The sequence below is a fragment of the Drosophila simulans genome, chromosome X, assembly GCF_016746395.2.
Source record: "Drosophila simulans strain w501 chromosome X, Prin_Dsim_3.1, whole genome shotgun sequence".
Classification (NCBI taxonomy): Eukaryota; Metazoa; Arthropoda; class Insecta; order Diptera; family Drosophilidae; genus Drosophila; species Drosophila simulans.
This window is the reverse complement of record NC_052525.2, coordinates 8,241,451-8,261,733: the sequence shown is the minus strand read 5'-3', so window position 1 is coordinate 8,261,733 and position 20,283 is coordinate 8,241,451. Positions and strand designations below refer to the sequence as shown.

The 20,283-nt window shown below is 44.1% G+C and overlaps 3 protein-coding genes and 1 long non-coding RNA gene across 5 annotated transcripts; 2 read left to right on the top strand and 2 right to left on the bottom strand.

The window, feature by feature from the left end:
- Window positions 1-86: 86 nt before the first annotated feature.
- On the top strand, window positions 87-1,671 carry LOC6725472 (palmitoyl-protein thioesterase 1). Its single transcript, XM_002106452.4, has 4 exons — window positions 87-860; window positions 1,007-1,156; window positions 1,213-1,339; window positions 1,398-1,671. The coding sequence occupies exons 1-4, from the start codon at window positions 316-318 to the stop codon at window positions 1,518-1,520; spliced, it is 945 nt and encodes a 314-aa protein (XP_002106488.2). The 5' UTR covers window positions 87-315; the 3' UTR covers window positions 1,521-1,671.
- LOC6725471 (carbonic anhydrase 2) lies at window positions 1,617-8,644 on the bottom strand. The gene is made up of 5 exons (XM_016173635.3): window positions 8,089-8,644; window positions 3,216-3,567; window positions 2,529-3,039; window positions 2,334-2,470; window positions 1,617-2,237 (listed from the first exon to the last, which is right to left on the bottom strand). Exons 3-5 carry the CDS (start codon window positions 3,001-3,003, stop codon window positions 2,097-2,099), a joined length of 753 nt encoding a protein of 250 aa, XP_016038581.1. The 5' UTR covers window positions 3,004-3,039; window positions 3,216-3,567; window positions 8,089-8,644; the 3' UTR covers window positions 1,617-2,096.
- LOC27209325 lies at window positions 5,710-7,404 on the top strand. Of its 2 annotated transcripts, none has more exons than XR_005544499.2 (3): window positions 5,710-6,210; window positions 6,270-6,744; window positions 6,789-7,404. It is a non-coding gene; the product is annotated as an uncharacterized LOC27209325 (long non-coding RNA). The 2 variants fall into 2 exon arrangements; XR_005544498.2 differs by having other exon boundaries at window positions 5,714-6,210; window positions 6,809-7,390.
- Window positions 8,645-8,851: 207 nt separating the features above from the next.
- Window positions 8,852-12,856, bottom strand: LOC6725469 (run domain Beclin-1-interacting and cysteine-rich domain-containing protein). Its single transcript, XM_002106449.4, has 4 exons — window positions 12,440-12,856; window positions 10,122-11,995; window positions 9,901-10,054; window positions 8,852-9,829 (listed from the first exon to the last, which is right to left on the bottom strand). Exons 1-4 carry the CDS (start codon window positions 12,692-12,694, stop codon window positions 9,635-9,637), a joined length of 2,478 nt encoding a protein of 825 aa, XP_002106485.2. The 5' UTR covers window positions 12,695-12,856; the 3' UTR covers window positions 8,852-9,634.
- Between the last annotated feature and the right edge of the window lie 7,427 nt (window positions 12,857-20,283).

The following is a 20,283-nucleotide window of genomic DNA, read 5'->3' as shown; positions in this document are numbered from 1 at the left end:
TTTGGTTCACATGGGTGTGCATAGTAAAGTACCAAAAAGGCAGCAATTGATTGGAGGGTTGACGAGGGCTTCGAAAAATGCACTTAATTGAACAGTTATATAGTCGAGGCTGTAGCCTTGAAAGGAAAAATAGTTGTAGTATCTAGTATTTTCCATGTTGCATTAAAGTACACAGTACGAAATTACCCTTAGGTACAAATAAGTCCAGGTACAGTACATGGAATATCCCGATTATATTATCGAACCATTATCGATTAAGTTACCGATACTCATTAATAACAGACTAATTTGATTTGTAAACATTGCACCTAAACAATGATTTCTGTCTGCTTTTCTCGTTGTTCATGCATTTTATATTTTGTGCTCCTGATCGTGGCCTTCGTGCTTGGCTACATATGGTGGAGCCCGACGAAAGGAGGAACCAATCCGGACGTCCTGCCGGTCGTTCTGTGGCACGGAATGGGCGATACCTGCTGCGTGCCCTTCAGCCTGGGTGGCATTATGAGCCTGATCGTGGAGCAGACAAAGGGCGGCTATGTGCGATCCCTGGAGATCGGCGGCAATGTTGTGATGGACTGGGAGAGCGGCTTTTTCATACATCCCAACGAACAGGTGGATTACGTTTGCAAGCAACTACTGCAGGATGAGCACCTGGCCAAGGGATACCACGCCATCGGATTCTCGCAGGGCGGCCAGTTTCTGCGCGCGGTGGCCGAACGTTGTCCGAATCCGCCAATGAGGAACCTCATCACCCTCGGTGGACAGCACCAGGGCATATTCGGGCTGCCCATGTGCCCTACCCTAACCGAAGCGTCCTGTGATTACATCACCAGGCTACTTGACAATGCCGCCTACGCGCCGTGAGTCTATTTGTGATCCCAGGCAATGGATATGGAATCCTAATAGAATTCCTGGAATTTACATGCTTATTATTCCAACACCACCATGTCGCTATCCTTGTCGTATCCGTGTTAATCTCTCTCTCTTCTCTCTTGCATACACCCAGTGAAGTGCAGAGGTCATTGGTTCAGGCCACCTACTGGCACGATCCGATCATGGAGAACAAATACCGCATGGGCAGCACATTTCTCTCGGACATTAACAATGAGCTCTACATCAACGAGTTCTACATTGAGAACCTGCACAAGCTTAAGAAGTAAGTGCGTATTATACTAACAAATGCATCAAATAATATTAACCTCTGCTTTCCAGATTTGTGATGGTGCAGTTCCTAAACGACACGATTGTCCAGCCGAAGGAGTCCCAGTGGTTTCAATACTACACCACTGGGCAGAACAAAGTCATCCAGCCCTTTACTGAGAGCAAAGTCTACAAGGATGTACGTATGCAAATCTATCACCCAACGTTCTAATATTAAATGTACATTTTTCCTAAAGTTGGGACTGGACGAGATGCATCGACAAGGAAAGCTTGTCTTTCTCGGCGTCGAAGGTGATCACTTGGCCATATCCAAGGCCTGGTTTATCAAGAACATAGTGCCTCTTCTACTCGAAAAATAAGATGGTCTCGAACAAGAACGTATTGTGACAAAAATCTAGCTTTAACCCGTAATCTATATTGGTTTAATCCATGCATAATGAATAATGACTTTTTGATACTTTTATACATGTTTAATTAGATGTTTAATAAATTCAGTTTGGACATACAAAATGTGTTGGTTTCCTGTTCTTGTTTTCCTCTTTTCTCGCTTTCACTGTTTATCTTAATAACTTAAACGTTAGGATTACGTCTCTTGTAGATGTCTTAAGTAGTTGTGCCCGATATTTCTCTGAAATATTCAATGCAAGGCAACCGCGTGCTCCGACTAAAATTCCATACACGTAACCGTATCGTAAATACTCCGTATATATATATGTATGTATATGTATGTTTTGTTAGGTATATAACGCTATGTACATGAGGCAAATAACAAAAGCAGCTTACAGACAACCATAGACAGATAAATGTTTACACATAGCAATAGTTTAGATAGGCGATCGGGCGGAGGAAATTGCGCGGAAGGTTGGAAAAGGAAAGTCAGCGGGAGCGGGAATCGTAGATTATCGAGAGAGTAGCCAAGTCATATGGCAAGCACATTATAACTTGGACTTTGGATTGGTGTTGCGCGCAAAGAAGATTTCCGGATCCTTGTGCGGACGCTGGATCTCGCGATAATTGTTGACTATCTTTTTGGACTCATCTTTGGGACACGATTGCAAATTGCGAAACACCTGAACCTGCAAATCAAAAAAGGTTTCTCAAATTTAGTGTTCCAAATGAAAGAGATTGATCCTACGAATTCGGGGATCATCTTGGTATGGAAACACACGCACCTGGCCGCGCGACACGTAGATGGGGGTGCGGTATATGATCCAGGTGACACTTTCAAAGTACGGCGCCGTTGTCAGCGATCCCTTGTACGTGTAATAATGTTTGCTCAGCTCCTGCAGTCCAATCCACGATAGGCAATCTAAAAAAGCAGATCAAGTTAATAAATAAGTCATACTCGGTGCAAATTGCACACGCACCGGAATCCAGCGATGCACTCGTGTGGATCTTCTGAACGATGCGGATGCCCTCGGTGATCTTCTTGAACTCGGGACAGTCCTTCTCGCCGCAGGCCTGAATAAAGAATGCGACGACGGCCAGGCCATCGGGCTTGTTCTTGGCCTCCGTGAAGTCCTTGTACTTCGAGTTGTAGTGGACGGCATGGGCCTCCATTGAGTACTTCATGCCTTCCAGCGTATGCTCGCAGCCGGACTCATCGCAGTCCGACCAGTGGAAGTGCAGCTGCTCGAACACGTACATGTCCTGCTCCAGGGCACCGCCGATTATGTATGGCTGTTGCTTTCGCTTGCTGAAAGTGACCATTGCGGAGGTGCCTGTGTTCTGTACCCGGGCCACGCCCACCGGCTCCCAGTGGCCATGGTACTCCAGTGGATCCACATCGTCGATGTGCTCGATGGCACGGTTGCTGATCTCAATTGGGGATTGTACGGGCATTGCGCTCTCCCAGATTCCTCCTCGAATTAAATTATGCTGAAAGCAAAAGCAAACAAAAGAAATTAGATTTCTCTAAATATTTCATAATTAAACTGATCAAAGACAGTGAATTCAAAGCTCATTCATAACATAAGAATGGACGAGCCCACGGTCAACGTATAAGAACCAAGTGCTTCTCAGATCTCAGATCCCAGTGCCTGCCGCATATGCACCTTTTTTCCAGTTTTGATCTCCTAATCCTAGCTCCTAGCACCGATTCCTAGCACCCAATCCGCACTGGCTACTCCTCCTCCGACGACTCCCTATGTGATGTGCGCTGCGTTCAGGTATTTCTTCTTCCGGAGCTTGTACACACGCCCGCGATCGTCGGCGCTGGCGTCCAAATGCTCGGCTGGTGACAGCAGCGCGGCTCGCGGCGGCGGTGGCGATGTCGACGTCGTGGTGGCGACTGCTCCGCTGGGCGCTCGCGTCTCGGAAAAGTTCTCTATGCCGGCGCCTCCAACGACCGACGCCTGCTCCTCCTCTTCAGATCCACGGATTGGTTAAGCCCGCTTGGAAATGCACCTGCAAGAGGTAGATAAATCGAGTTAATAATGTTCTTGAGCATTTCGCCATCTATAAGCCGGATATATCCAGCAGTATCGAGTGTGTAAAAGCGGTAATTTCCTGTATCCAGAGGGAAACTAGAGTCGGCCATTCACGGCCACGGGAATCAATTAAATGTTTAGCGATTCGCGTGCTGGTGATCCGCCCTTCGCCTGCCCCCTCCCCCCACCTTCCCCTTCCCCAAGAAAATACGATACTCCGCGGCCAATGCATTTCCCACCGCCACTCACCCACCCATCCATCCGCTTTTGATTAGCCATTTGTGTAATTAAAGTGCGTCGAAGGACAGAATAAATGTCTCCATTCCAATGGTGGAGCACCGCCTCTTTTGGCCACTGCTTAAATATTCTGGCGACCAGAGTTCCAACCACAAAGTTGTCATCTTGTTTGCACAATTTCCAATTGCCTCGTTATAAAGTAATTTTCATCTATTGATTTTCACTTTATTTGCACTTTCAATAAGGCACAATTGTGGCGGGCTTTCGACTGGGAAACGTTGCCGCAATTAAATATTGATTGGCAGCGAAATTCCTGCAATTGACGCAATAATGGAGTGCGAAGGATATGCACAAAAACCGAAGGCCAATTATGGGTCTATTAATCATCTATAAAATCGATAAAGGGTTTGAAAATTCCAAAGTTTCCAGTAAAAGTGATTTACAATCAAGAAAATACGTGGATTACACATTTTGATGATCTATTAACTAACGATTAATCGATAATGACTAGTTTATTAAGATGTCATTAAGATATGCAGTGCATACGCCACAAGGGCTTTATTTTTCTGGCTTTCAACAATTCAAACTCACTGCGATTATTCGATTTTAATATAACAGCGACACGAGTGTGCCATATACCAAATTAGTTAGCTATCGATTTATGGCAACAGCTTAGGGCCCAGATTAACGCGACTAGAGTTAAATATTTGGCAGCCATAAACCGAAATATGATTTTAATTGGCAGCTTTATAATCCGCCAGCCGACGCACTCAGCGATACAGAAACTAGAGCCACAGTTCCAGACATACGACTTATACGACATACAGGTGCAAGTGTCAATAAGTCGATCGGCAGACGAGGAGCGAGCAGCGAGGAGCGAGGAGCGAGTAGCTTATCGCCGGGCGATAGCAACTCGAGCTATGTACATACATATGTATGTACATATTTACGACAGACATAATGGGGCGACTGGAATTAACGATCGGCGGGCGATCGCAACGAAAGCATTATTTGCAGATAACTCCGACTCGACTCCCAATCCGTTCCAAGACGATCCGCGACCTCGATTCGATTCGATTGGTCTCGATACCGATTCATACTCGTCAGTTTGATGGTCACCGGAGACTTCGAGAACGGATTGACTCAGCCAAATGTTGAGTTTGCACTGGTCGTTGGCCTAGCCAGCACTTTGGACGTGCTGGCATTATAAATAGATCGAATAGCTTATCTGATATCTGATTATTGAACTTAACACTTCGCTTCCGACGTCACTGATACTCGTTCATATGTGTATGGTACATGGCTGAGTATATGGAACTCGATCGCTTCTCTTCACGTGATTCTTGGATTCCAATTAATTTTTTTTTCACGAATTTATATCGTAACTAATGGAAGCAACTTGCTCTTTCCAGTTCTCACTGGCCTTTCTGTGCGACACATGAGAGCACCTGATGCTTTTGGCCTTATCTTATCCAAGATATATATATGATGTTTTCGTACTTCTCTGACATCCATTTTCCATTTATCTTGTATTTATTTGATACTCCAGACGCACAGTGCCTGCTAATAATCTCCCGACTACTCTTTCCGAATCCTGATTTAAACTTCTTTTCTGGTTTTTCTAACTTGCTGGTTTTCTAACTTAAACGTGTTCCCAGATTAGAAATAGTTTAGATCCTCGTTTCCCTACACTGGCACTGGAATGCTTACACGTCGGTTATCTCGCTTCACTTTTTTACTATCTGCATAAAATTACACAACTAATGATGGGTAAACACAAAGGGGGGAATCGTATTTATAGACCGGTCGCCGCTATTTGAGTTATCATTATGATAGAATTTGCATAGAGTGGATTTTTTTTATACTTTCGGCTATTGATAAGGTGGCAGGCGGTTGGGATTCGATGGGTGGAAAATTAACGGAGCCGAATTCAAGTGCCGGATTGATTCAAGTGCCTGCAGCGCGTCACCGGTGGCCTTGGAGGCGGGGCTGCGATCTGGGCGCGGGATTAGGGGCGTGGCCGGAGTTAGGCGGTTTCGCCCAGATAAAAAATAAACGTAACATGACAATCAATCATGTTTCCACTATCAACTGACTTTTGATTTCCGATACTAATCGGGAGCACTGCCAAATTCCATTTCCGTGCAAAAGGCTAGGTTATAATAATAATTCTTATTCGAATGTCTTGGGTTAGAACTTGATAATGATATTGTGTCATAAATGAAATGAAAACTACTGTCATCGGTACAGTCTTGAATCATACTAAAAACTGGCATAAAAAATTCCATCTTTCGTCATACAATTTGAATCACTATCCTTTTATATTTCTGTATTTTACAATGCAACCATTATGGGCAGTTAAGGGTTCAAAGTTCATCGATAAGTGAAGTTGCACAAGTTTTTTGCACTTAAACATTTCGAATATACCTATTTCGTTTGCAGTGTAAGTGGATCCCCTATCGAGATGATGTCGAACCGAAAACGTCAGCAGTTTCACTTAGTTGATATCGGTATCGAATCGCAGCTTATCGCACCAGACGAGGGACTTGCTCCCCCGGACGGGATCGACTCCAATCGAATCGGATCGGATCGGAATGGATCGGATTCATGTCTCTGGGGTGGGCGTGTGGAATCAGCGAATTTGATGCGTTCGCAAGTGGCCGTGAAATGGGCATGTAGCTATGTACATACATACGTACATATGCATGCTTGTATTGTTCGCATGGCAGTATGTACATATGTATGTACATAAGCCGGTCGGAGCGAAATACTCCGCAATAAATAAGTGTGCTTAAGTAATTGCATTGACCGATGGCCCCATTGAGCAAATAAGTCAACAAAAACACAGAACTACTCGACGAAATGCTGGCAACACGGTAGCACGTTTGGCGAAAGATGAACCATGAAATTATTTCAGGTTGTGTTAATTGAGATGAGCTTTTCATTTGAGGCCATATTTAGATACCATATATTTTTTTTAGAGTGCCATAGACCGGAACAGGAGTTCCAGTAGCGAGTGTGAGCTACATTGGCGGACAGTTACATTCCCAGCCTTATATGACCTCATCCACCCAGCAAATCCAATGCGTTATCCAACTGGCCATCCAACTGGCATTTCATATGGGCAAGTCAACGTTGGCGAGGCGACAGAAGGAGCAACAGGAGCCAGCTATCGACCAAATAACACGTGTCCTAACGACTCAAAGCCCCCGATAGTCGAAGGTGGGGTAATACTAGGTCGGGAAAGGTAGTACTTGTACTTAAGTACACATGTATGCGTATCTTCGGGTTTAATTAAATGTGGAGCGTTCTATTTTTATGCGACAAATATCAATTTGCAATTGGGTGACATGCAGGCGAATAAAATGTAAACAGAAAAACATATATAGTAGTATATATAGTATAGTAAATATTCGTTATGTACAAGATTAATGTTAGGCTTTGAGGAAGAGTTCATAAAATCAAAGGATCTAAGCGATACCCTTTATTTTTGATTAATATCATTTTTTGTTTACATTAACGCATGTTTCGCATGCCCAACAGATGGCGCTATCTTGCCAATCTATGCTCCCTATTCTTTTCTATTTTCGTTCTTAGTGTCGCTTGTCACGCAACATTCATTCACTCCATGTACCCTGTAATTACAGGGTATTTCAAGTTTAGCCTCAATCAGCTGTTTTTCTGATTGGTCTTTTTGCAATGGCATGGAAGCAGGAAAAGAAACAGAAACCGCAAGAGAAGCGGAAAAAAGTGAAGCAAATCAATAATATACAATATTTTTGTTTTTGCTCCAAGTGCAGGGTCACAGTTGACCTTCACATGGATGTTGTGGTGGAGCGAGAGGGGCGGCAGATGTGTGAAATTCACGTGGACATTAATTTATTGCTGGTTGGAGGGAGAGGGGTTGTAAAATTATGATTAACAGCGGGAGCAAAGACAATATGTGTAATACAGCCGCTATCTCGGTCGCTCTTGCGCCGCTCTATGTGCTCTTCTTTATACTCTCTTCCCTGCTCACTCATTTGCATTTCGTTTTTGGGTTTTTTTTTGTGATTTTTGGGACAAGCGGCCGGCGTTGTTGTTGTTTCCTTTTAAGTGTTTGTTTTTTTCCGTTGGCGGCGACAGACATTTTTAATAGCGAACACACACTCGCACACACACGAGCACTCCTAATTTGCGCATGTGTGTGTGTGGCGTGAAGAGGAAGAGCGAAGTTTCGGAAGTTTTTGTGTCATCTTCCTATTTCGCTGGCAATATTTACCTGTTGATTTAGTTTTCGCCTATTTGCCGTTCTCCGCTCGCTTTCCCGATATTCGCCGATAGCTAATTAGCAAACAATCGACGGCATTTATTTATGCTCGTAATTTCGCATTTGCCGCCGCGCACACAAGCACCACACACATGTACACACGCACTGCGCAAAAAAACAAGAACAAAAACCGTGTACGAACGCTAAACGCGAAGTTCGAAGCGAATTATTTTCAATTTGAGAACGAAAAATTCAATGCGCGCAGCGTGAATTGCGATTGGTAACTAATGAAATAAATCCATGGTTCACTTCGCGTCACAGCGGTTCGTTCGCTCCGATTCCGAAGTTTATGGGTGCAAACATCACGAACTAGTTGCAGTTCGAGATTATGTGTGCGATGCATGTGGTAGTTATAACATAGTTTGCTATTGAAACGCTTTGTTTGGCCAAGGTATCTTCTAAATGAATGTGCATTAGGTTTTGCACTTTTCCAACTGCTTTTATTTTGTTAGACTGAGTTGTAGTTCGCAATTTAATGACGTGTACACCCGGCTCATACAGAAAAGCACTAACGCGTTCGGCAAAATACCAAAGAACTGGTTCTTCCTGGAATGGAAACATTTTTTAGCGGTTTCTAGGAATTTCAATTTTCGGACTTAACAGTTAATTTTCATAATTATTAAAGACATGCGGTTTCATTATAAAAAAAAAAAAAATGTTTTATATATTATTATTATTGTTTTCCCTACTTCATACATCAAAATATTTACACAACTAAAAATTTCAACATTTTTTATTCACAGAGCCAAAAAAAAAAAAACAACATTAGGGGTTCCCCCTCCATGACTCACATAATAATGCCTCCCAGTTAGAAAAATATAGTATGCACAAAATATTCGTATCGCATTTGTTATATATGTATGTATAAAATCAACATGGGTTCACATCTATCGCTTGAGGTAAACGATTTCATAACAGTTTTGGTAATTTAAATGGTTATTTACAGTAGTTGTATAAATAATCGTATTTGTTATGTAAATATATAAAATCACTAGGGGGAAGTGTTGAATTCGACCTCGGAAACTATAGGTTAAATATCCGTTTTTGGCTTTTTTAAAGATATTTTTAGAAAATTTAGTGTGTAGCTGACATGTTATTTGTTATTTAATAATAAGCAAGCATTTTAATAAGTAATACTTTCTTAAATAAATTCGTCTTTTCAAGGCAAATAAGTGATGTTTCAATTGGGTTTTAGTTTTGTTTAGAAGCAAATGGATCCTAAGAGAGGTTTTTTATAAACAAATTACTTGCGGAAAGCAATATGTTATATTTTCAGCAATATCTTTGCGAATAAGCATCTTTGGATTTAAAAAAAAAAAGAGAGCCTAACTCTAAATAACTATGCAAATTACAAAAAAAAAGAAAAAAAAAAACAATTCTTATCGCCAAAGCCAAATTTTGAATATTGTATACATATACAGTTTCCGAGGCGAAAGTGGATTTCACTACATTTCTTCGCCAATTCCTATCCTGCCCTTCGCTTTTCTTTGATCGGATGTTAGCTGGCACGGCTTTGAAGACGGGAGCACCTGGGACACGGATCGACTTGGCTGCGACACCGACTCCTCACCTTCCAGCAGCCGATGTGGAAACAGGCACCGCACCGATCGCAGCGCTGGACTTTTCGCTGCCACGGATAGATGAGCTCACCGCCCATGCAGTGCTCACAGACGAAGGCACGACCTGTGCATAGCTGAAATATATATAGGATCAAATAACAATGAATGAATCGTGCTTTCAGCCATCCCATTTCGGACCACTAACCACACAGTTGTGGACGTGCTGTTCGCTCAGTGCGATCACCTCCTTGATGGAGCGATTCATGCTGGTGTTCTGCACGTCCACGAAATCGCACATGGACCACATGTCCGGATCCTGGGTGATGTGCGCCGGAATGGCATTGAAGAATGACTGCTCCCTGCACAGAGAAGGAAAAAGAAGTGATTGCATGAAACGAATTGCTCCTTTCAGGGTCCTCCACTCACCTCGTTGCAAATCGACAGTTGGCTATGAATCCCTTGACCGTCTGCAGCTGCAGCCTCCTCTTTCTCGCCTTGGCCAGTTCCTTGTGCTTGTACAGTTGGCTATTCAGATCCGGGACGTGGAACAGCGGAAAGGCGTACATCTGCTCGATTAGACGGTAGGCAAACGAGCAGACTGGATAGCAGCGAAAGTCCCAGGAGCGCAGAATTCTCGCGGGAATCGCAGAAATCTGGTTGCGATGACAGCCGGTGCACAGGTATTTGCCCAGGTAAGTGCAGTAGCGAAAGTGTTGCTGCAGGTGCTTGGCCACCCGCATTCCACAGCCGGCACAGCGATGGTTCTGCTTTTGCAGCACCTTGGATCGGCTCTCCGAGGGATGTTCGGTGAATATAATCTGCTGACGCGGCGGCGCCCAACTGGAGGTGCCCCTGGTCAGACTGGCCTGCTCATGATCCTGTTTCGGCGTGGGCAGCGGCAACAGTTGTTGCGGTGCTTCCTGCTCGGAGACCAGCCACTTGAGATGGCCCAAACGGGGCAGCTGCTGCTCACTGAAGCGGGATATTAGCTGGAGACCCACGGCCTCAGCACTGTGATTCTGCATGCCGCCGGGAATCTGCTCCGCATAGGGCATCAAATTCGGCTCCGACAGATTATGGCTCGTCGGACCCGCTGGTCTGGCCAGTCTCCTGCTCCACTTGACGTGTTCTATGGCCGTAATGCAAGCCTCCGAAATCCTGAAGTGGGCGTTCTCCTTCTCCAGTTGTGTATTGTTGTGCGTTTGCCGGGACATTTGCAGGAAGGAGGCCAGCGATTGCTGGTCCATCTTATCGCTGCCGGGCGTAATGCTCACAGAACTGGACGCTGTTGTGGAAGTGGTACTGCCGCCGGCTGATCCTTGAATATCCCAGGGAGCCGACGAGATGCAGGCTGTGGAGGCTGCCGCCTCGTCCAGCATGCTGACGCCCTCGAAGAGGGTGTGCTGCTTCTTTAGCTTTCGACCGTTCACAGGCAGGAAGGTGTCCAACATGCCACCATCTCCCGAGGCATTCAGATCGTCGCCGACGCCGCGGTGAAACCAACTGGTATAGAGAGGCGGCGAGCCGAAGAAGCTGCCCAGATAACCGCCCACTGACGTGGACGCTTTGGATGCCTGTTGCAACTTCTCGTGCACCTCCTCTGGCACTTCCTGGGGCGTTTGGTCGGTCCAGATCTTTATGTCATCACAGTTGATCAGCTGAATGCGCCTGGGACTGTCGTGGGACGAACAGGAACTGGTAGATGGGGCATCCAAGTGATCCTCCCTCAGCTTGTGGCTTCTGGAGCTGCTGAACGTTTGGCAACGCCGTCTGAATGCTGCTCTATCGTCCAGCTCTTCGTCCTCCTGACTGAGATTTGGTAGGCTCTTCAATCGCCGCAGGAAGTTGCGTTTCTGCAGTCTCTCCTCCGGCACCGCTTGCAGTTTGGGCGATATGCTAAAGTTCGGCTGTGAGCAAGTGCGTCGGTGGCGCACCTGATGCCTAACCTCCAGCTGGCTCAGCAGTCCGCTCTGGTTGAGCTGGACAGCCGTTAGGCAAACGAACAAGGCGGTGGCATCACCGGAGCGTCGCAGGAAGGCCTCCTCGCTGGGATAGTACAGCTCCATTAGCTCCGGATCGGAGACCAGCGTCTGCAGGCACTGCGAAAGGCAACGGGCACGCAGGCAGCGGGTGGTCCACTCGCCGAGAAACTCCTCGACTCCGTTGGCCACTGACGCACTGTCTCTGGCGGCGTAATCCGTTCGATAAGGCTGCGATTTGGTCTGCTGTTGCTGTTTTCCCGCACTGGCCAGCAGAAACTCAAAGTCGTCCGCCAGTCGGCGAAGTTCCACGGGCTGCAACTGATAAGAATGGAGAGTGAGGCGTTGCATAAATACAATTCGATTGCAAAACAATGGGGAAAGTCTACGACACGCGCGCATCGAGTAGCTGATACTCTCTTTATGTGGGACAGACATTCAGGGAAATTCATTAGAATACATATGTATGTAAATGTTTATATCATATTCGATTGCTTGCTGCAAAGAGCTGATTGCATAAACTTTAGAGACTCCCTACTTTATAATTACTTGTTGGTATTGGGTTCACTTGATTCTTTAGAAATATTTACAGCTGAACCAGCTCAATGTTTAGCTGATTTTTCTTTAAATTATTCAACTGCAAGTACAATGTGTTATATAGTGCAAGTTGAATGATCAAATCAACATGCCGCCTCGCTCTAGGTGTAGGGTATCACCGTGATGAGTGCGATGCATTCGGGACTTCCACGGGCAAATGCGACTCACCAGTCCATGCTGCAAAATCCTGGTGCAGCTTTGGGCCAGCAACTGCAGTCCGTCCGTCGATTTGGCCGCACGGAACCAGAAATTCGTTGATCTTCGCAGTTCCGCCAGCAGTGAATTCCTCGCTAGCTGCTGCTGTTGTTGTTGCTGCTGTTGCTGCGGATGGTCATGGTGATGATGCAGTGCCTCGCCTGCTGCGTACACCGCGCCATCAATTGCGTCTGCTGCGAACGTGGGCGTTGGCGGGGGCGTGGTCATGGCTGTGCACACTGTCAAAGGGGCGCAGGGGGGCGGAGCGATTGCATATTCGCGGTGCGCGATTCAATTGATTCGAGTATCTTCAGCTTGTTTTGATTGTTTTTTAGTGCGATTTTGTTGTTATTGTTTGATTCGATACTAATCGATGGGTCCGAGCCCTATCGCCAATCGATACACAGTGGTCGCAGTTTTTCGTTAGCGTAGACGGCGTGCTTCGGCTTGTGTCATGACTACGGCGGGTCTTGTACCCGCTAATAGGCCTTGATAGTGTTGCTGCGCTGCCGCCAGGTGTCGCTCTCTGAACAACACCTGCTGTTCCCACTATTACCGTTATGTGTGTGGGCGTAGTCTTGCGTTTGGGATCCACACTTCTGATTGGTCCAGAGCGCCATGGAGCTGCGCAGTGTGGAAATTTCCAAAATGTCAAAATGCTGGCCACGCCCCATAAATGGTTTTTGAACTGTTTCATCTTCTTTCTTCTTCGTCGACTGCGCTGCTTTGGGAAACACTCTTCTTCTTCTTCTTCTTACTCCTGCTTTATGTGTGTGTTCGTTGGCTTGTTTGTTTGTTTGTTTGTGCTTCGTTTGTCGTATAAGTGATGAGTCAATTAACCCAACATTCCTTTCCTGGAGGCCACATATTGCTTTAATTAAACAGACAAACAAAATTGCAGCAGCAGCAACAACAATATCGCACTACTTTTGCCACCATTTTGTTTCCAGCTCCGCCCACCGCATCCGTTCCACAATTTGTGACTTTTGCCAAATAAATATTTGCATTTATTTTCCACACAAAAGCACACTCGGACACACACACACGCGCACATCGTATAAACACACGCACACACATGCAACCTTGAAACAAAAGCAAGAAGAAGCACTGTACTGGGCTCTTAATTAAACTTTAATTACTTGTAATTAATAAAGTTGATTGATTTGCTGGCCATAAAATAAACGCGCTTTATTTGCATTTTTTTCTCATGTTTTTTTTTTCTTCTCTGCTCTCGTTGCCATGTAAATAATGCACTTATAGTTAATGGCGATTTTTTGGTAATAATTTATTGGCTCTGAGTGCTAAATATTCTAGTCGTACAGGACGTTGTCTAAAAATCAGAGACGTATTAAAAGCTTATAGTTTAAACCTATATTGTTTGGAAACGGTATTTATTTATATTTTAAGAAATCACTGCATTTCACTGATTTTTGAGTATGCTAGCTTGATAAGTGGTATTTTTTAGACGCCTTCCACATTTTGTTGGCAATTCTTTATTCTCAATTGTTTGGACATCTGCACACAATCTTCCAATCAGTTTTACCCAACACTTTTCCAGATAAGCTCTCCTTTTCAGCAATTAAAATCCCTTGAGCCGGAATCATTTATTCCAGCATCTTTCTGTAATTATTTCGATTCACCCGAAAAACGGCCGGATATCCCCCATTTGGGAATCCAAAGTGGCCCCCGAATGTATGCTGCAAATTTGCTTATTAGCTATACAAAAGTTTTTAAGCAATTTCGGGGATTAATTCACTAGGAACAGGAAGGATCTTCTCGAAGGTTTTGCATTCCCCGACGAGGACAGGATTAATCCAATTTTGTGTGGGCGTTTCTTGAAGATAGTGTCTGTAACCCAATTTAGTGTTGTCTATTAAACTATTTTTACAAGCAACATGGAAAGCAAACATTTGGCTTTCATTTACTACAGTGGAGAATAATAAAGATAAGAAATCCTTTCATATTCCATTTCATTTTCAGTTGTATATTTTATTTTCCAGCTCTTGGTGTTCGATAAATATTGGGACTTTAAGTGGCTCACTTTTAGCAGCCATAATTCTTCGTTTTGCGCCCAGACAAATTGCCGACTCGAGGGACACTCATTATCCTCTGTCCGCAAACATTTCGTCCTGACCACGACGAGGATGATGAAGGTGATGATTGGGTGACGATGATGGACAATGGGCTGTGTCAGCCGCAACATATGCAGATGGATGGCCAGTGATATGGGTTGGGAATAGGGATACGGCTTGGAATAGTGATAGAAATAGGGATAGGGATAGGTGCCGGGATATGCAGAGGGCGATGCAAATTGCTCTGGCCAAAAGCAATTGAAAGGAAGCAAAACAAAGGCGGCAGACACACAAGTAGGAATAGAAACCGAAATAGAAGATGAGAAGACACTCTATCCCACTCTCTCTCTGCACAGTGGGAAAACTGACAATGGACGTTGAACAATGGAATAGAACTGAAAACAAATTTTGCATGCAAAATGCAACAAACAAATATAGCATTTCGAGTACTGACTACTGCTGGCGCAAATGGGAATTTGGAATGGGAGTGGGAATGGCAATGGAAATGGGCATAGGAGCAGGAATATCGCACTCAATAAAGGATTTCCACTTGAATGTTTTTCGGGAACAACACAATGGGTAAATAGGAAAACAAGAAATCAGGAAAATGCCAAACAAATGGCAATGAAACGAAGCTGCAAAACGAATTTTCTCTGATATTTTTTTCCATCTCTTTGGTTGCTTGTATAAGCCGCAAACTTCAAATAAAGTGCGTTTCAGAAGTGTAAAGCAGTCTGAGGGGATTCAATTAGAAGTCTTACATATTTGAAAACTAACTGGCAATTAACTAACTTTAAAGAAATAAACACAAATCTAGAAAAATATATAATATCTATTACCTATGCAGCTCTTGCGATTTATTAATATTTCGAATACAGAATGTGCCATACAGTGGCGAAACGCACTGTCGCACTGTTGCATAGGTGCGGATTCAGATACATATTTAGATGCAGATTGCAGATACCGACTACCGACTGCAGATACATCTGCGCGACGCATCCACACTTGATCGACTTCTGACTTAACGCAGCTCGGGCGTTCAGAATGCAATTTAGCGAGCCTCGCAAATCTCGCCGAAGGGAAAACGTAAAGGAATCAACGAGATAAAGAAAATTGGGATATGAGAGGGCAATCATCAAATAAATATGTGGAGTGCCTCTCCAAAGTGCCGAGTCCTTTTCATCCTTCGATTCGCCGGCGAATGTAAATAGAGGGCCAAACAAAGGCGCACAAAAAGAATGGAGAATGGAAAATGAAAAATGAAAAAAAAAGAAATCGAGGCCCCGTCAAAGTCGAAGTCCTTTGAACATATTTGATACAAATTGGAAGCGATGATCTGGAAACGTCGAGTTTCAGCGTTTCTCTGCAGATAGTATCTGGAAGATGGTTATGATGCTGCCGATGACGATGATGATGATTGTTTATTTGAGGCAATTTAATTCGCCAGATCGATTGCGGTAGTTGATCTTTGGAACGTAATTCCGCGCCAAGCGATTCGCCCGAGTTGATGCGAGTTGAGTTGGCCAAGCGCATGGAATCCGTGGATGAATGAATTTGAATCCAAGGCGGTGGTATCGCCATTCGCGATTATGGATTCATTGATAGCAGACAAAGTTGTGAGAATCGTGAATGGGCAATAAGAATATTGGAGGCAGACAAAGAACATAGCTGTATAAAATATTTGGCATAAGAAAAGTATCTCGGAGATACAAACTGGCTTTACTAATTGATAGATAGATTAATGGTGGTTACTATTATGAATTCAGTTAATCAAATGCATTTTTTACGAAGCTAGAATTAAACTATGGTAAGACTCTTGACCCTCCTTCTATGATATTGCCAACTTCCGGTCCGCGTGATATTTATGGCATCTCGATCGAGCATCACTAAGCCAATCAATTGCCATCTGCGAGTCCTTTTTTCCGATCCCCGCTCACTTTTTATAACTTCCGCTCGTTGGCGAACAAAAAATGGCATTAGGAAAAATCATTTTGGGCACGCATGTGTCCTGTGTCCTGTGTCCTGACCCCTCTGCCCTCCGATTTCATTCGAGCCCGAATTTGGTGTCTCCCTTTGTTTTTTGCACGTCGCGCGCCGCCCGCGACGAATTGGATGTCCTTTGCAACTGTCTTGACTTCCTCGCCTCGCAAGGATGCCCGTGTCCTGCGTCCTTTGTCCTTGGCCTGGGAGAAAGAATCATCTCAGATCAGATCCATTTGGCACTGGGCAGAAAGAGCCATCAACATCACGTATTGGATACTTTTGAAAGGCATGTTAATTACAAGGATTAAATAGCAAATCACTCGGCTGTGAGTTATGAACTGAAGATAACAACAAATGCAATAAGTTGCTACACTTTCATATGATACTTTCATTATTTGCGAAAGTATTTGTTTACTGTAATGTCGTAACTGCTTTCGTTACATTGCTTTAGTTATTTTTTCGTCTTAAGCTGATTTTATTTTTAGTTCTTTTTACTTTATGTTTCTAAGCTTTCATTGTTGAATTCAAAGAATAAAGTTAAATGTTAGATCATTTCTATGCTGTACTTATATTCTGATATTCCAGTTAATAAATTGTTTATATTATTATATTAACAATATTTATATTAATTCATATCTATACTTTTTTCCTGTGTAACTATTAATTATGTTGCCTTTTTACGACCGTAGAACGTAGCACATAAATGTGGTTTTTGGACTGTAAGTGTGTTTTAGTGTGTGTGTGTTCGCGGAGGACAACGACGACAGTTAGTCTGGGCAGAACGGCCATCATTTGGGATTAGTGTGAGTGTGTGAGTGCAAGTATGAGTGTGTGTGTGTGCGCGCGTGTGTGTTTGACCTTTTGCATCTGCCAGAGGTCGCTGCTGGTGGGATGGTAAAGGGGCCAAGGGGCAGGGGGGCAGGGGGAATGCCGTGCTCGTTACGGAGTCACGCTCTTTTTTAGCTGCTTCTTCTTTTTATTCCACTACTGGAACGACTTCCATATAAATTAAGATCCCTAAATGCTGACAAAGGCCACTAATTCAATGGCAATAAAACGGATATTAAACACACATCGAACTTCGGCTACCGACGAAAGTCAGCCAAAAGGAGCGGGAAGAGGTGAGGGGCGAGGATTTGATCACCCCCCATGGCGGCCGATCACTATGCCCCCACCCCCTTCTAGCCCTTTACACTGTGACAAAATGTTATGGAACTTTAACATTTCAATATAGGCCCTTTTATAAGGTTCTAAGTCATTTTAATACTTATTAAGTAAAATGAAAATATAAGCTAAGATTTAAATAAAAAATTTTTATGCATTTTAAAACAGCGCAGCATATTCTTACAGTGTAACCCATACCATTCCAGTTGCCGTGCATCGTTTGCATTAATGAATTAAAAATTGGAGAATTTGGAGGGGGAAATGGTAGCTATGGAAAAATGCGTTCAACAGTTGCGCCTGCTTCTTCTTCTCGCTCCAACTTTTTTTTTTTTCAAATTTTTTATGAAAGAAACAGAAAAATGTGGCAAGAAATCGTTGGGAAATACCCTGTAACTTTAGATAGTTTTATTCGCGGAAATGATGAGTGCTTCGTTGGCCAAGTCAAAAAAATAACTTTTTTCTAGATTAATTTTTGAAACAAACATATAAATATTTGTATTTTAAAAAATGCCACATTCAAACGCTATCATTAAGAACACTTACTGAGTACTTAATAATTCGTATCTACTTTCTTTTCCAGCTTCCCCATCAGTTTTTTATGAGCCACCGCCCGAGCTGATCACTAATTCATTTTTCTAATTTTCCAAATGTCCGAGGGGGAAAAGGTGAACCGCAGTGCGTGTGTGTATTGTGTGTGTGTAGTGTGTGTGTGGGGTTATCGGAAATATCGGAGGGTCCGAGTGTGGCGATCGATTCATTATGTGCCGTAATTTATGTGCCGCTGTCAACTGTGAACAATTGCGCGGCTGCAACTGGTCTTCAATCGCCTTTTCGGCCCTCATTCTCGGCTGCCCCCACCCGCCTTCCCACTTTTTCAGTGCCAAAGGTCACTCACATCGAATCAGGTGCATCCTCTGGCAAGGGGCCTCATAAATTAGCCATTACCAACCAATTATCAAGGCATCGCTGGACAATGGGCTGGGAAAACTGCTAGGGGAAACCCCGGGAAAGCGGTAGGAAAAACAGGAAGTTATCGCCTCTGTGTGTCACCGCTCTTTGTCCCGAACTCGATGGTCCCTTAAAGAGTCCCATTCCCGATCCAAATCCGAGTACGAATACGATTTTTAACGGGCTTCTGGAATCTGCACAGAAAAAAAAACACACGGAAAAATATCGTAACTACTAATTAGTTAAACATTGCACTCATCTGTAAGTTTAGTTATTAATATATTATTCTTTTAATCGTAAAAAACTATCATTTTTTATATTTACCCAGTTAGTTTTGCCAATTCCTAGCTAATTTGAGTGCGCATTTTTCTCGGTGTAGCTACTGTGCGCTGACCACATGGGAAATGGTTTGATTCTTTGCGCAAAATGCGGCCAAAACATCGATGACAGGCGCAGGATGAAGGTGGAGGGTTGCCCACAAGGACGAGGGCGACTCCTTGCGGAAGTGGAAGTTGACCGGATATTGAACAGTCCTCGATGCCATGGACGGGGTCCCGAGATGAGCACTTACAGGTGGGTGGTCCGCAAGTCCACTGCCGCGGGATCTAACAGAATAATCAGTGAGGGCTCATCGGGCCACTTGGAGATGATTAAAGGTGGGATGTCCAAAGTCTGTAGATGTACTTAAGGCATAAGAATCCTGAGATTAATGAGTAGCAAAAACAATAAAAGCTATTCAATTTGGAATGCCATATTATTGAGTTTAAACGATCCACAAAGCTGTAATTGAATGTTTGTTAAACACCAATTAATCGATGGGGGTTTTCCTCGACATTTTCCCAGGCTCTTTAGAGATTTCCCAGGGTTTGTTATCCCCAGCGAAATGAAACTCATGTTGCATGTCGTGCACCCCGTGACCCCGACAACCAAATCGAAAATCATTAAACTTGTCCAAATCGAAATCAATCAAATCGGACAGAAGTAAAACAGATGCTCTCACCCCTCGCCCTTTTTCTTTTGGCCAAGTGGCTACCGATGCTGGCCAAGTTAAGGGCGACCACCCTGCGCGCACTCAAGCCAAAGTCCGGCAGCAAATCGGTGGGGAGTTGCACGGAGCTAAAGCATATATGTATATATGTATATATGTATATATATGCATATATATGCATATTCAGGAGGCGGAGTAACCGGTCGCCGGTCCCGAGCTGTCTGCAGTTGGAACCTTTGGTCGCGACCCCAACTCCAGGGATCTTTGCCAGCTTCTCCAGCTGCTCCAGCCTGAGCAACTCAGACTGCAGTTCGTGTGGCAAGTGTCTCGCTATGTTCCTACACAGCGAAAAAATATGTGAACTTGGAGTCGGATTTTGGATTAAAGTACTAGCACTAATGATCTTTAAACTTCCTAAAGCAATATTTCTATGCACTTTCTACGCTTGCTTCGTTATAGTTAATACTTAGTACTAACTTTAGTATACATTTTCTCCGTCTGTACTTAAGTTACCCCACCTCCCCCCGCCCCTCTGCCGGATGCCATGCTGTGCCGTTTATTAATGACACACAATTTTTGTATCATTTACGGGTCACAATAATGTGCCCCGCTTTTCCAGCGCTGCATTCTCCTGCGAGCCCCAAACTCCAAACTCCGAACTT

What these genes read in the sequence shown, in the direction of transcription:
- LOC6725472 (XM_002106452.4), top strand. Translation starts at nt 316, where the DNA reads ATGATTTCTGTCTGCTTTTCTCGTTGTTCATGCATTTTATATTTTGTG. An exon ending in GACAATGCCGCCTACGCGCC is followed by an intron (nt 861 to 1,006) that starts GTGAGTCTATTT and finishes GCATACACCCAG; the next exon opens with TGAAGTGCAGAGGTCATTGG. An exon ending in AACCTGCACAAGCTTAAGAA is followed by an intron (nt 1,157 to 1,212) that starts GTAAGTGCGTAT and finishes TCTGCTTTCCAG; the next exon opens with ATTTGTGATGGTGCAGTTCC.
- LOC6725471 (XM_016173635.3), bottom strand. Translation starts at nt 3,003, where the DNA reads ATGCCCGTACAATCCCCAATTGAGATCAGCAACCGTGCCATCGAGCAC. An exon ending in GAGTGCATCGCTGGATTCCG is followed by an intron (nt 2,471 to 2,528) that starts GTGCGTGTGCAA and finishes CTGCTTTTTTAG; the next exon opens with ATTGCCTATCGTGGATTGGA. An exon ending in TCTACGTGTCGCGCGGCCAG is followed by an intron (nt 2,238 to 2,333) that starts GTGCGTGTGTTT and finishes TTTGATTTGCAG; the next exon opens with GTTCAGGTGTTTCGCAATTT.
- LOC6725469 (XM_002106449.4), bottom strand. Translation starts at nt 12,694, where the DNA reads ATGACCACGCCCCCGCCAACGCCCACGTTCGCAGCAGACGCAATTGAT. An exon ending in AACTGTCGATTTGCAACGAG is followed by an intron (nt 10,055 to 10,121) that starts GTGAGTGGAGGA and finishes TTCTCTGTGCAG; the next exon opens with GGAGCAGTCATTCTTCAATG. An exon ending in AGCACGTCCACAACTGTGTG is followed by an intron (nt 9,830 to 9,900) that starts GTTAGTGGTCCG and finishes TATATATTTCAG; the next exon opens with CTATGCACAGGTCGTGCCTT.